This window comes from Engraulis encrasicolus, chromosome 10, assembly GCF_034702125.1.
Source record: "Engraulis encrasicolus isolate BLACKSEA-1 chromosome 10, IST_EnEncr_1.0, whole genome shotgun sequence".
NCBI classification, from domain to species: domain Eukaryota; kingdom Metazoa; phylum Chordata; class Actinopteri; order Clupeiformes; family Engraulidae; genus Engraulis; species Engraulis encrasicolus.
The window spans coordinates 38,146,813-38,161,812 of NC_085866.1; the positions used below are offsets into that span (position 1 = coordinate 38,146,813).

At 45.8% G+C, this 15,000-nt stretch overlaps 1 protein-coding gene across 1 annotated transcript in view; it reads left to right on the forward strand.

Annotated features, from left to right (window-relative positions):
• LOC134457058 (probable G-protein coupled receptor 153) overlaps positions 1-15,000 on the forward strand; it is a 70,051-nt gene that overhangs the window by 14,024 nt on the left and 41,027 nt on the right. The window contains exon 2 of the mRNA XM_063208822.1: positions 9,829-10,589. Within this exon, the coding sequence (XP_063064892.1) occupies positions 10,231-10,589 (359 nt within the window). The 5' untranslated portion in view covers positions 9,829-10,230. The remainder of the gene's footprint in view (positions 1-9,828; positions 10,590-15,000) is intronic.

Here is a 15,000-nt window from a genome sequence, read left to right on the forward strand (position 1 = left end):
GCACAGCACAGCACAGCACAGCACAGCACAGCACAGCACAGCACAGCACAGCACAAGCACAGCACAGCACAAGCACAGCACAAGCATCATGCCCAAACTCGCCCAAACCAAAGGGGGAGATGCAGGTCAATATCACACCTCCTCCTCATCAGAACACTCCACCCCCCCACCCCCTTCACACACACACACACACACACACACACACACACACACACACACACACACACACACACACACACACACACACACACACACACACACACACACACACACACACACACACACTAAATCTCCCAAGAGCATCCCTGAGCATGAATACACCCACACCCACACCGCTCCTCATCAAAGCCTCCCCAAGCAGAGTAACCGGCATTTAGCAAGGAGAGTAACGCTGGGTCTCCTTTCAAGCTCCCTGTTTTGTTGTGTTGTATTTTACCAAAAATGATGTTCTACTGTGCACTTTGTGCAGTGTGTAGACACACTCACAGTCCTTTTAATGATGCAATGTTGGGCCAACTCCTGTCTGTGAAAACAAACAAAAATGGAATTCAAGTTAAACCTTTCAGTTTTTCGTCTGTATCTTTATTCAGTTAAGCATCTTGCTAGAAGATAATGATGGTTATGGTGATGATGATTTATGGTAAGGCACGGGCTTCAACACGACTTATTGCCATCATTGTCAGCTAAGCTTATATTTAATTCAGCGAAGCATCTTGCTAGTAGAGGATGGTGATGGTTATCATAGTAGTGGTGGTAATGGTTCAGAGTTTATGATTTTGCATTTGTGTTGCAATGGGCCATTAAATGTTGTATATGTCTGTCATATGTACAGTAACATAAAAAAATCACAAAAAGCAGGCACATGAGGCAATGATGCAATTTAAAGTCACAGTTGACACCAGTTGAAGACAACAGTTGAAGTCACCATCACCATCACTTCTTGTGGATCCTTTATTTGGTCAAGCATCTTGCTGGATGATAGATGATGATGATGATGATGATGATGATGATGATGATGGTGATGGTGATGATTTATGATAATGCCAGGCACATACTATTCGACTTTTGGCATGCGTTGTCAGTTGCAATGACCTTTTGGATATTGGGCAGATTTTTTTGCACCTCACATCCATCACATGCAGTTTCGAGATATAAGTCTTAACGTGTCTGACAGTGTACGTGTCGTACAAGTGTGCGTTTCACTTCTGCGTTTTTATCATCTGCAGTTTCAGGATACAATTCTTACATGTCGTACAGTGTGAGTACTCAGGTTGCATCCAACCATTGGGTCGTATAGCATAAGGACATGAGTTGTGAGACGTGAACTCTTAAACCCTGACATCACTCGTACAGTGTGAGCAGGAGCTGAATACCCTCGATTTGAAAAGATCGCACAGTGTGTACGTCCGGCTTAAGACATGTCTGTCATCCTGCCACGTCGCCATCACTACCAATACATTTATCATTCCTTTAGTGGAAGCTCCTAGCTTGGTGCTTGATGGTGATGGTGACTGTGATGGTGATGGTTGAGGATTTATGGTAAGGCACGGCCACGGTGACAGGCCGTGAAATATAACCACCTCCGTGATTAATGGGCCTCTCATTTCCTTATTGGTCCATCGATGGAGCGCCTCCATTCATCTCCCCCGCCGTCACCAATCTACAGTTCCCGCCGCCTGATGCCTGCCCCCAGCCCCCCGCCGCCCGCCCCAGGGGACCAGAATGCAGATGCTGCCCTGTGCCTACATCATGTGGCTTAAACATGGCCACGCGTCAGATGCCAAACCAAACCACCCGTAGGATTATGGGGCAAGGTTACAGATGGGGTCAGATATGCTCCTCCCTCCCTCCCTCCCTCCGTCTCTCTCTTGCTCTCTTTTTGTTTCTCACTCTGATTCCATCTCTCTCCTCACACCATTCCTCATTCTCGCCCTTTCTCTCTCTCTCTCTCTCTCTCTCTCTGTTTCTCACACACAAACACTCCCTCTCTTTCTGTCTCTCACATACTACCACTCCATCTCTCTCACTCTCCCAAACACCCTTCACTCCTCTCTTTGTCTTTCTTTCTCCCTCTCTTTTTTCATCTCTGTCCATCTCCCCTCTCTATCTGTCTCCTCTCTCATTCCATCTCTCTCTCTCTCTCTCTCTCTCTCTCTCTCTCTCTCTCTCTCTCTCTCACTCTCTCTCTCTCTCTCTCTACCCTATGGGGGTGCACGTCATCACCATGTCTGAAGTTGACCTTAGCTCACACATGTCCCTTTCTCGCCTCACGGCACTCTGACCCATCACGTGACACTTAAGAGAAGCTGAACACACACGCGAGCACGCTCACATTCACACACAGACAGACACACAGACACACAGACACACAGACACACAGACACACACACACACACACACACACACACACACACACACACACACACACACACACACACACACACACACACACACACACACACACACACACACACACACACACACACAATTCATCCTGGATACACATTTGAATATTTCAGTATCTCAGTGTTTGCTCTTCAGCGCTCTCCAGTCTCGATATGGTCACCGTGCCGTGCTAGTCGCGGCGGTGCGCTCATTCTCTAGCTGCACGCTCTGCATCTTGCTTCGTGTCTCAGCCGCCCCCTCAACTACTACTTCTCTCATCAGCAGGGTACAATGATGATACCCCCTTTTATCCATGTGAGCATCCTTAGTACGCACCCACATGCACGCACGCACGCACGCACACACACACACACACACACACACACACACACACACACACACACACACACACACACACACACCACACACACAGAAACACACACACACAGAAACACACACACACACACACACACACACACACACACACACACACACACACACACACACACACACACACACACACACACACACAATTACAACCACTATACTCCTCTTGTGCAGGGGTGTCAAAGACAGCTGATTGGCAAAGCCGTCCATTACTGAGGGGAAAGAGTGGGGGCGGACGTCTAATGAAAGGGCCTCTTTCCTCCCCTTCACCACCTTTGGAGAGAGCGGTGAGCGGTGCCTTCCTTCATCTCAATTCTAATATCGCAGATTATGACTATAGAAGAAACAGGGGGAGAGAAAAAAGATGTGGAGTGAACCCGGGAGCGTCTGGCCCTTATTCAGATGTTTTATCACAATGGCCGTTGTAAATATATAAATATATAATCACTATGCCCGTCATAAATATATATATATATTCCATCTAAGGTCTCCTTCATTGCAAGGATTAAATGGAATGATTGGGGGGGGGGGGGTCATATAGTGGGATGATGAAAGAGGGGTTTGTGCGTGTGTGTGTGCGTGTGCGACCAAGGTACAACAAAAAAAAGAGGGAGAAAAAAAAGAACCACAGCAATGGACCAACCATAAATGCGGCACACAGGGGTAAATTGCTCTTTTTTATGGATATTAGACTTTGAAATGGACTTTCATTGTTCTGGCGGCTCCTTGGGAAATTGCATATTTTGATGTTTTGATGGCGGCCTTTTCTCAGTCACTGTGCCTTTAAAACCTCCCCGGGGGATGTACAGGCCACTCCGTCTACAGAGAGAGAGAGAAAGAGAGAGAGAGAGAGAGAGAGAGAGAGAGAGAGAGAGAGAGAGAGAGAGAGAGAAAGAGAGAGAGAGAAAGAGAGAGAGAGAAAGAGGAGAGGAGAACAAGCAGGGTGGAAAAAAGAGAATGGGGAAAAAAAGACAGGACAAAAAAAGAGCATCTGGAATTTTTAAATGGTCAAATGAGAAGAGAGAGAGAGAGAGAAGAAAAAAGTCGAGGCAGCCCAGACTTAAAATGGATTTGTTTGGATTTACAGATGCCTTTGAAATTTGAATGGGAATCGGAAGATAAGAATCGTAAAGAGGTCAAGCCAGTGGTTAAAAAGGGGGGTTTAATGTGTTTGTAACATGGCCGTATTAAAGGCTTTGGCCTCACAGAAGGGAGTAATTGAATGTGTTTGGCATCAAAGGAGAGCCAGCTGCAGCTTTTGTATGGCACAGGGACACACATTGTGGCGTGCAGGGTTTTTTTGTCAGTCAAAAGAGAGAACCTGCTTTGGCACAGCAGAGCTTTATGCAACCTGAAGAACATGTCAGATTACCTGTGGGAGGAAGTGACTGCTTGAAAGACAGAGACAGACATGCAGACAAAGATAAGTACACACGCGCGCACACACACACGCACGCACACATGCACACACATGCACGCTCACACACACACACACACCGCAGACAGAGAGAGAGAGAGAGAGAGAGAGAGGAAGAGAGCGAGAGAGAAAAAGAGGGCGAGAGAGAGAGATACAGAGAGAGATACAGTGACAAGAGACAGAGAGAGCAAGCAATATTGAGCATAAAGGTTTGAACAAAAAAAAGATTACAGTGAAGACCTGACCCTGACATTTAGTTTAGTAGCCTCTGCCACGATGGTATTTCACAGTTGCCTCATTACGGAGTTGGGCTCTATGCAGAGAGAGGTGGGAGTTAGCGTACATCTCCATTAGCATCAACACACATCGCAGGAACTATATAAAATGGGCCCACTCACTTCCCATGCTGTCCACTAATGCATCTAATGTGCTCTCTCTCTCTCTCTCTCTCTCTCTCTCTCTCTCTCTCTCTCTCTCTCTCTCTCTCTCTCTCTCTCTCTCTCTCTCTCTCTCTCTCTCTCTCTCTCTCTCTGTCTCTTTCTCTCTCTTTCTCTCTCTCTCTCATCATATTCTATCTCTTTTTCTCTTCCCAGCAGCACCTCTTTATCCTTCATCTCTCCTGGGCGCTGCTGGGGAAAGGGCAGATCGAGATAAAGACACCTTCTCAGTTCATGTCTGCACTCACACTCTGGATATTCCCCTCAGGCCTCCCTCCCTAACTTTACAGTCTGCACCATACTTAGACTTCCTGACATTATTCCTCATAACCAGTTGTCATGCTGATGATTTAATTTACTCCTTTGCTATTGTGGTTAACCTTACACTTCTCGAGTGGAGAGTCTTGTCACAGAATGTGATCACATAGGGCTTTGAACTGAGATTGTGTTACACGTGATATTGAATGCCTATCACGGCAATATACTACAGTTATGAATACCTCCACTTGTGTCTCCGGTAACACTTTATTTTAGCGTTACATCCCTTATCACTAATACATACAATGTTAATGTCTGTATATGTAACTTGTAAGGCATGTGCTAAGCAAAATCTAACATGAGTTTGGCATGTATTCGCAAATGTTTTGTTCATGCACAATTTGGGATTCATTTCCCTATTCTGAAGTGGACAACTAAACTCAGAACAGGTAGATCAGGTACTCAGCTACAGTGAAGTCACCCGTGTTGGAATTGTAAAAAATTGAATGCGAGATTTAAAAAAAAAAAAAAACGAATCTGGGATTTGACACTTTTCACTGGTGGTTAAGGGCTCCATCACGGGCACGGCCCTGCCGTGGCCTAACGGTAGGGCACTGGGTTACTCCACTGGGGACCCGGGTTCAATTATGGCCTGGGTCATTTGCCGATCCTTCCCCATCTCTCTCTCTCCTCACTCATTTTCTGTCTGTCCTCCACTGTGCTGTCAGAAATAAAGGTACAAAAAGCCCAAAAACTATATATATATATATATAAAAAGGACTCGCTCACATCTCTGGCTAGCGTGGTGGATGTCGCCCCATGCAGAGATGGTAGAGCACAGTCAGTAGGCGGCCATGTGTGTGGAGAAACAGAGGGCTAAATGAGATTATTACAGTTTTTTTTTCAATTGCTAACAAGCTTTTGCCCAAACCTCAGCGACATTTGCAAAACTCTTAATACAGTTCGCACACTAAGGGCTTTCCATTGCCATACACATGCCTTTTTCACACAATTAGCAGTCAATGAATGCATTTCTTTGTGTATATTTAACAGTGTGTGCTTTTGAGAAGAAAACAACCTATTTGGCCAATTGTGCTTGGTAGGTGGTAGTCTGTGTTAAGAGTTTAGAAAAAGTGTCCAAAGTATGGGTAAGCGCTTGTTTGAAAAAAACTGTAATGTCTGAAGTCACACTGTACTCAGAGGCTTCATTGTCTCTATGAATTCCTGGTGGACCAGCCAGATTTTTCATCCCAGTCAAACCCTGCGCTGTGTGTGAAGCAAAACACATGCCCAGTCAATGTGGCCTATCTGTTGAGCTGAGCTACAATCCTGGGCCAGGGGAGAGGGATGTACTTAGGGCTTGAGTCAGTGCTATCTTAACAGGCTACTTGTATTTTTAGGAAGCAGCCCATGTCGACAGAACGAACACTGGGATTGCCACCTCTGGATGGGGCCTCACCCGTCTCGCACACCACTGGGAAGCGTGGTGGATATTATCGCCCCATGCAGAGAGATGGTAGAAGACAGTCAGCGGGCGGCCATGTGTAGAGAGACTGAGGCACAAATGAGATTATTAATGTGTGAAGTCACGCTGAATTACAGCTCTTTGTTTTCACACACGAAAGACATTGTCTCACAGCCATTTCAGTTAAGCAGTGGTTACATGGGCACCCCCCTCCCCCCCAACAAAGCCACATTACAGAAATGATTGCAACATGATCTCCAAAAATTCCGTGCTCCTAGACACGGATGTTAAGGGCACAAAATCCGTGTCCAGGAGCACGGATTTTGCCAAAATTCCGTGCTCCTGGACACGCAATTGTTTTCCGTGCTCCTGGACACGGAATTGTTTTCCGTGATGGACACAGAGAAGTGCTCTCTCTATAAGCTACTCCCACAGCTCTATGTTTCCACAGTCTTGTGTTTTCTCAGTATTTTTTTCATTTCAAATATTTTTTCTAAAAAAAAAACATTTCCGACTGACAGGTTAGGGTTAGGAATTGTTTTGGTCTGGGCACAGCTAGTTTTCTTTCATTCATTATATGAATTTGATAGCCTAGCAACCAACTGGAAAAGGTATTTCTCAAAAATATGTCTTTAATGACAGGTTAAGGTTAGGGAATGCTTTGGTCAGGGCACAACTTAAATTGCTATAGCATTATTTTGTTTAGGATTAGCATTTGGTATGTATTTTCTAATGATAGAGTTACACAGTGCTGTGGTAATAGCCTATAGAAAGCACTTCCGTGTGCCCATCACGGAAAACAATTCTGTGTCCAGGAGCACGGAAAACAATTCCGTGTCCAGGAGCACGGAATTTTGGCAAAATCCGTGCTCCTGGACACGGATTTCGTGTCCTTAACATCCGTGTCCAGGAGCAGGGAATTTTTGGAGATCAGGCTGATGATTGCCTACCCAACATCATAGAAAAACACGATGATGCAGACTACCTGCTATTTCTCTGTAGTTGTGCTACATTTTGCTGCTGTCGGCAGAAATTATGTGTCTAGGTAGAGCAGGAGGACATTTTTTAGGGCTTCCCCTGGTTTCCTGACAGTGGAGAACCTGAATTGATAGCGCCACCATCTATACAATCTCCATCGTAAACTATGTGTGTGTGTGTGTGCGTGTGCGCGCGCATGTGTGTGTGAGAGAGAGAGAGGAGGGGGGGTGGGAGAGGGAGAGAGAGAGAGAAATGGAAAGCGAGAGAAGAGACAGATAGAGAGAGGGAGAAAGAGAGGGAGATGGACAGAGATAAAAAAGAGAGTGAGAGAGAAAGACAGAGAGAGCGGTGGAGGGTGTTTGGGGGAGTGAGAGAAGGCATGTCGGTCATGTTAAGACCACAATCGAGAGCAAACAGATGTGGACATGCTGGAGCAAACTGCCAGTGTCCAGATTGATCAGATGTTCATGCTGGAACAGTGTTGATAACCACCCTCTTCACCAGAGGCCCAGGGCCAGAGATGGAGAGCAAAACCCTTACCTGCCTGACATGGTTTGTGTGTGTGTGTGTGTGTGTGTGTGTGTGTGTGTGTGTGTGTGTGTGTGTGTGTGTGTGTGTGTGTGTGTGTGTGTGTGTGTGTGTGTGTGTGTGTGTGTGTGTGACACACACCATATTAATATGGTCTTCACATTCCTATCAGTCTCACAAAGTTCCAGTGAGAGTAGCCAAGTGTATGTTTCTATTTGTGTGTGTGCGCGCGCGCGCGTGTGTGTCTGCGTGTGTGTGTCTGCGTGTGTGTGTCTACGTGTGCATTTGTGTCTGCGTATCTCAGCGTCTGTGTGTATTTGTGTCTGTGACTAATTGATCATCAGGCATATTGATCTGAGCTCCGTGTCTCCCATTTCCTAACAGTCCTAGTCTGCCGTGCCGTGCCAGGACAGCACAGATGGGGCTAGTTTATATCACCATGCGTCTGGCTTGGGCCGCTGACAGCTTTGGCTGGACCCAGGACAAAGTAATCTGAAAGGGCCCCCCAACCAATACATTTAATGTAACGAGGACCCAATTATGGGCCCCCCATTTCCCTGGGCCCGGGACAGGTGACCCCTTTGTCCCCCCTTGTTGGCTTCCCTGCGTCTGGCAATGAGGGGTGTAGCATGGTGATGCACACAGCCAATGCATACAGACAGAGCCACTAACAGCTTGGGCCGCACCCAGAACAAAGCCATCTGAAAGGGCCCCAAACCCAATACATACAATGTAATGAGTATCCAATTCCTAGTCCCATTCCCTGTAACCCCTTTGCCTCCCCTTGCCTGCCTCCATCCAGGCAATGCATACAGACACATTCTAATGTGCATGTTCCAGAGTGTCTCTCTTCAGCTTGGTGTATGTCGCCATTCGACTGGCAATGAGGGGTGTAGCGTGGTAATGCACCCAGCCAATGCCAATGCATACAGACACATGCTAATGTGCATGTTCCAGCTCCTAATGAATGTGTGGCATCTGTGTGTCACCACAGCCTGCCATGAGGGGATAGGAATCAGGAATATCATTACATTATCATTCCATAGTTTGTTAGTGTATAAGGGTCCTTATACAAGGACACAAAGACACCAGGATATTTTAACCAATGATGCCAGATGCTGCGTAGTGCAACATTGACCCTAGGTCCTGAAGCCACATGTCGCAGCATTCAGGCTCATGACATCAGTGTTTTTTTTTTTAAATTATAAAGCTGAATGAACATATTCTAATGCAAGATGAGGGTTGTTCATGTTGTTTGTGCTTCAGAGGCTCAGACATCTAGGTTTTTATAGGCTGACAGTACCCTAAAATGGCTTGGGCATTTCGCAGGCGTTTTTTGTACGTTTTAGGCATCAATGGGTTAAATTATTGGTCATATACCGTAGTACAGTTACTGAAGTTAAGCATGTGGTGAAATGGGCTGGCCTGTGCAAATAGAGTGCTGAGGGAGGCTGGGTTCATTGCAGTGTTGTCTTATATTGTATTGTACTGTATGTTGCCCCACACATTTTATACTGCTGATTGTGTGTTCTATTTGCTAAGGCTCTTTGGGAAAAATATTCTGCTATATGACTTGTTTTACAACATTCTAATTTGCAATATCCAGGCAATAGAAGTTAGAGGCAAACGATATATCTTTTGTTCACAAAAGAGCAAGAACAATGTCATGATGAGAATAACTGGAAGTGCTGAGAAATGTCTTCTTTTCAGTTTTTCTACTGACAAAACAGTACCAAGAATTCTAAAATATGTTTTCTTTGATGTCTCTCCCCTCTCTCTCTCTCCCACATGCCTCTCTCCTCCCCCTCTCCTCGTTCTTCCCCATCTCTCTGCTACTCTTTTTCAACTTTTTCCCAACTTAATATCCACACTCCTATTTCATCCTCTGCCAACATTTATTCACATTCCCCCGGCTCTTATCAACATTTAAAGGACACCTCTTCTCTTCTCTTCTCTTCTCTTCTCTTCTCTAGAGTTTTGGCTTGACAGCTCCAAGGCTACATATCCCCTCCTCCCCTTCTGCCCTCCTGCCGCTCTTCTCCTCCTCCCCTTTCTTGTTGTCCTGTCCCACAGCTGTAATGCCCTGCCAGCCCCCCGCCACCTGCCCACTGCACCCACCCCAGCTCCAGCCCCATCCCCATCTCTATCTCCATCCCCAGTAGGATGCCCAGGCTCGGCCAAGCTCGCCCTCGTCCTCCACCCCGCTACTTCGCCCGCCACCAGCACCACCAACTAGACCACCACCACCAACGCCACCACCACCACCTCCTCCTCTCCTCCACCGCCCAGACTCGGCCCGGCCCCCTCTGGCCGCGGCTCCCGACCCAACCACCAACACCACGCCCACCATCAACGGCGGCAGCCACGGTCACACCATGATGCGGGTGGACGAGGTGATCGGCACCAACGCGCTGGCCTGGCTGGTGTGCTCGGGCGTGTCCATCCTAGCCAACGCCTGGGGCATCCTGAGCGTGAGTGCCAAGCAGAAGAAGTGGAAGCCCCTGGAGTTCCTCATCTGCACGCTGGCCGGCACGCACATCCTCAACATGGGTATCCCCGTCACCATGTACTGCGTCATCACGCTGCGCCGACAACACTCCACCTACGAGTGGAACGAGGGCCTCTGCAAGGTCTTCGTCTCCACCTTCTACACCCTCACACTAGTCACCTGCTTCTCCATCACCTCGCTCTCCTACCACCGCATGTGGATGGTGCGCTGGCCCGTCAACTACAGGTGGGTGGCTTAGTGTTCTTGTTGTGGACGGATCTAATTTATTGATTGGATTATGGAAGGATTTGCTTTTAAACTCCCTGAGAAAATAATAGAGAGAAATCATTGTTGTTGACGTTTCAAAAATAAAACTTGCACTGATATACTGTATTTACTGCATGAAGCCTGAAAGCAGGTGTCAGAGGTGTTGCGATTTGTTAGCAGAAATACGCAACGTATGCAACATTTAGCGAAACAACACTTTTCAATTTCAGGCATCGAATAATTTATAGCTTTCTGCACTGTTACTGTCCAAAGTACACAATGTTGTTTTGAACAACACAACCTCACTGACCTAGGAATAGAGAGAAAACTGATACTGAAAGATTAGACATCAGACAGTAATTTGCTCTGTCAATAAATAGTCACACTGATACTTGGCTGTTTCAGGCATATAGTTTCTTGGTTTCTGCACTGTTAGTTACCAAAGCATACAATCCTATTGAGTACAACACAACCCCACTGTATCCACAGGATCTAGTACAGGGTGTGAAACATGTCTGCTTGAAGAGAAGGATTTCCCCCCGACTGTGATTTGGCCGTTGTTGTTTCTTTTGTTGTTATTTACACCTCACCTCCAGTACGTTAATGATAAGAGGAGTTATGTGAGCATGTCATACAGTACCCTAGCCTTGTAAGGAGGAGATTCATAAATATTTGCTATCTGGACACACAGAGACACGTCACCCACGCTCACAGGCTGTGTTTAACAGTGATGTGCTGAATAATTTCTAAAGTCCATGAAATATTTGCAGCATACAGCATCAGTGGAAATGTATTCTGGCCTTGGCTTGGCAGGAGGGTGTTGTGCGTCCTTTCCCGGCTATCTATATATATATTTCAATTATTTTTATTGACATTTAAACACATAGGATTATGCATCAGCAGTATCACAAAAGCACATGTAACAATTAACCATTCAAGCTGGTCCACAAATGTGGGATAACTGTCATCCTTTTGAAAAACAAACAGCATCGGTGGAAATGTATTCTGGCCTTGGCTTGGCAGTAGGGTGTTGTGTGTCCTTTCCCGGCTATCTATAGATTAGGTATTTATCTCAGACAAGAGTGGGAATGCAATGCCTGGTGACATTATATAATGGCTGCAAAGTGACACGCAGGGAACATCTGTGGCTCTGCTGAGCCTCACACTTCTGTCCAGCCAGAAATCCATCTTCTCGTATTTAAAAAATATATATATTATTATTTTGTTTAATTCTCACACATTTCCCACTACGGGACCCATGTGGGATGTGCCATTCAGTTTTGTACTGTTTTGTAGAGGCTGTTCTGTGTGGCTCACTTCTAAAAAAAATCTGGCATATTTTCTTTCTTTCATTCTTTCTGGTCATTTGCCATTTGGCTTTAAGGTGCTCTTTGGAAGGGAAAAATTGGAAAAAAAAAAATCCAAGGCACTCCCATTAACATTTTTGAATTTTGAAAAATGCTGAGGATGGAAGTATACATAATGAGAATAATATTAGTAGTACTGGCGTGTAGTCTCCGATCTGTGATTATCACCACATCCCACCCAGTAAATCTGTAAAAGCAAAGCTGCAATATTGTAATTTTTTGTCTTCCTCTCTTTGCTTCTCTCTTTGCTTCTCTCTTTGCTTCTTTCTCTCTCTCTCTCTCTCTCTCTCTCTCTCTCTCTCTCTCTCTCTCTCTCTCTCTCTCTCTCTCTCTCTCTCTCTCTCTGTCTCTGTCTCTGAAGTAAGCACACACACACACACACACACACAGACACACACACACAGACACACACACACAGACACACACACACACACAGGGGCGCCGCCAGGAATTTTGGGCCCTATGAAAGATTTTAATTTTGGGCCTCCCCCCCCCCCCCCCTTCTTTTTTTTCTTTTTCTTTTTATTACTATTGTTATTCGGGGGAGCGGACGTGGGCATGAAGGGCATGAATCCAACACATAGATTTATATAGGCCTAATTTGAATTGTTAAGAATCTTCAGAGGGGGCAAATAATCATTCTGAAAGACATAAAGCATTATGGTCGGAAAAGCTGAGGCTTTTGTTTTTCCATATTCAAATAAGACAGATTTCCCAATATCATTTCCATGAATTCTTAATTAAAATAGCGCAGATAGCTACTCAACATAGAGGCCATTTTCCTTTCTTTGCGCCTACCCCGTGTGGTTAGCCGCCTGGGTAGCCTAGGACGCAATTCCATAGGGTTACACTCACAGAGCTTATTGGTAGTCCGCGTCAGTCTGGTATTAGACATAGGCTGTGCCGTGTGCGCAGATTATCCAAAATGATTTGGTGACTGACGTCAATAGCCTATCTAACCTGCAGCTGTCTCGTCAAATCGCTGTTCATTTTCTGCATCCAAGTTTTCCGTCGGACTGAAACTGAACGTGACAAACAGGTTGTGGTGCGCTGTCCATCAGCACCACGCTGACATTAGTCTAATTTAGACGTCCGATAAGCATTTAGCCTATTTCGTGCCAAGGGTAAAACTCTTTGTAACTTCATGAGAAGAAGAAAATCTCTTGCCCTAGCCATTAGGTTAGCCTACTCCGTGTTGTTACATTGTTGTGAGGAATGATTGTAAAAAAAAATAGCCAGCGCTTGTCGAAGGCACCGCTCTCCTACGCAAACATGATAATTAAATGGCTGATGAGAGCATCCAAAACTTAGGCTACAAGTTGTTGTCAAATCAGCCTTCATTCCCCTCACTTAAGTTTCAACTGATGCTGTTGGGTGACCAGAGAGAACCAAAACTTTACTGATGAGAGGGTCAAAACCGAACACAAACAAAAGCAGGTCAACGAGTGCTGTGTTCCCCCCTTGCGCTGTTGGTCCACACCGCGCTGACAGTGGCAGTTGATAGACGTGCAACATTCATCACGAAACGCGGATATAATCTACAAATTTGATATGGACAAAACAACAACCCCTCCATCATGAGTGTTGTGCCATTGCTATGCAGGATAATGGCCGAACCATTTAGTTATATAAAAAACATTATTTTGGCACTTAATACCCACGAAGCAAGCGATTCTGTCAGCCCTGCAATCGCTTCAGCAGTAGGCTATGATTGTCGGGAAAGTAGGCTATTATGTTTGGAGGCTATAGTTTATCACTTTTGCCGTTTGCTCGCGGTGACAATAAAGGTGGATTGTTTAAATAGGAGCCATGCTAACGTGCTCTCTTGGAAGTTTATCCAAGGTTTCCGTTTGTTAGTTAGGCCTATCATTTGATTGCGTTTGCAAACGCAATGTCATTGAGTGAGCATACCTTTCTTGGAGAAAAATTGAGTGACCAGTTGCCTGCTTCTGACCCTCTCTTCTTTCTGCCGTCTTTTCTTGCCAACCTGACTACATTACTCTGTCACCACCAGCTCACCATCATGTGGTTAAGACATAGATTATAGCCTACTGTAGCCTATATTACTAACATTCTAACATTCTATGGGTTAAGACCTCAAGTCGCTCTGTAGGCCTACTCCTGCTGCCAGCATTTCGGACGCTGTGCGATTCAACGCCTCGCGCGCCGCCAGATTGGACCGCACCATTTCGCAAGAGCTAAGGGGGGGAGGGTCCTAAAGAACTGACGAAAACGTTATGGAAATCGATAGTTGTGAGTTTAATGGGCCTACGTTCATTTCCAATTACCATTTCATTGGAAATAGACATTTTTTAAAAAAAGGCAAGAATATTAGTTCTAATATTTTATTAGGCTATTAATTGCCATCCGCGGACGGGCCGTTGTGTTGGTCTGGGCCGTTATAATCAGTACCACTTTCCCCCCCCTGTCGGCGCCCCTGCACACACACACACACACACACACACACACACACACACACACACACACACACACACACACCAACAAACAAACAAAACACACACAAAACCCATGTCTTTGCTTAATTAACATCCCTCCATTGCTGAACCGTTCAGGCAGTCTAGCATAGCACAACACAACAAAATGCAGCCAGCCCAGCTAGAGCTGAATATACACTTCTGGTCAGCAGTAAAGAACATCCCCTCTGGCCATCCAGGCAGGCAGCTAGCCGATGAATATTTAAGGCATCCAGTGAGGAGGCCAAGGAGAAGGCAGGAGGGATCTGTGTAGGGAAGAGGCTGCATGTAGAACACAATATGGACACTCAACAGTCCAGTGCGGAATAAAAGGAATCCTTTGCTGGTACATGTAGGAGATGGCATGTTCTCTCTCACAGCATTTGTATGCACTCTTTGTCTTGCACTCACTGGTTTGAAGGCAGACAGGCCAGGAGGGAGCAGGCTATGCAGAGGCTAGATTATTATTTATGGGAACGAGTATGTTCTGTCTTCACGTAGGCTTCAACCAAGCTAGCTGGATTGTGAGGGAGTTGTAGTGTAGTGTTA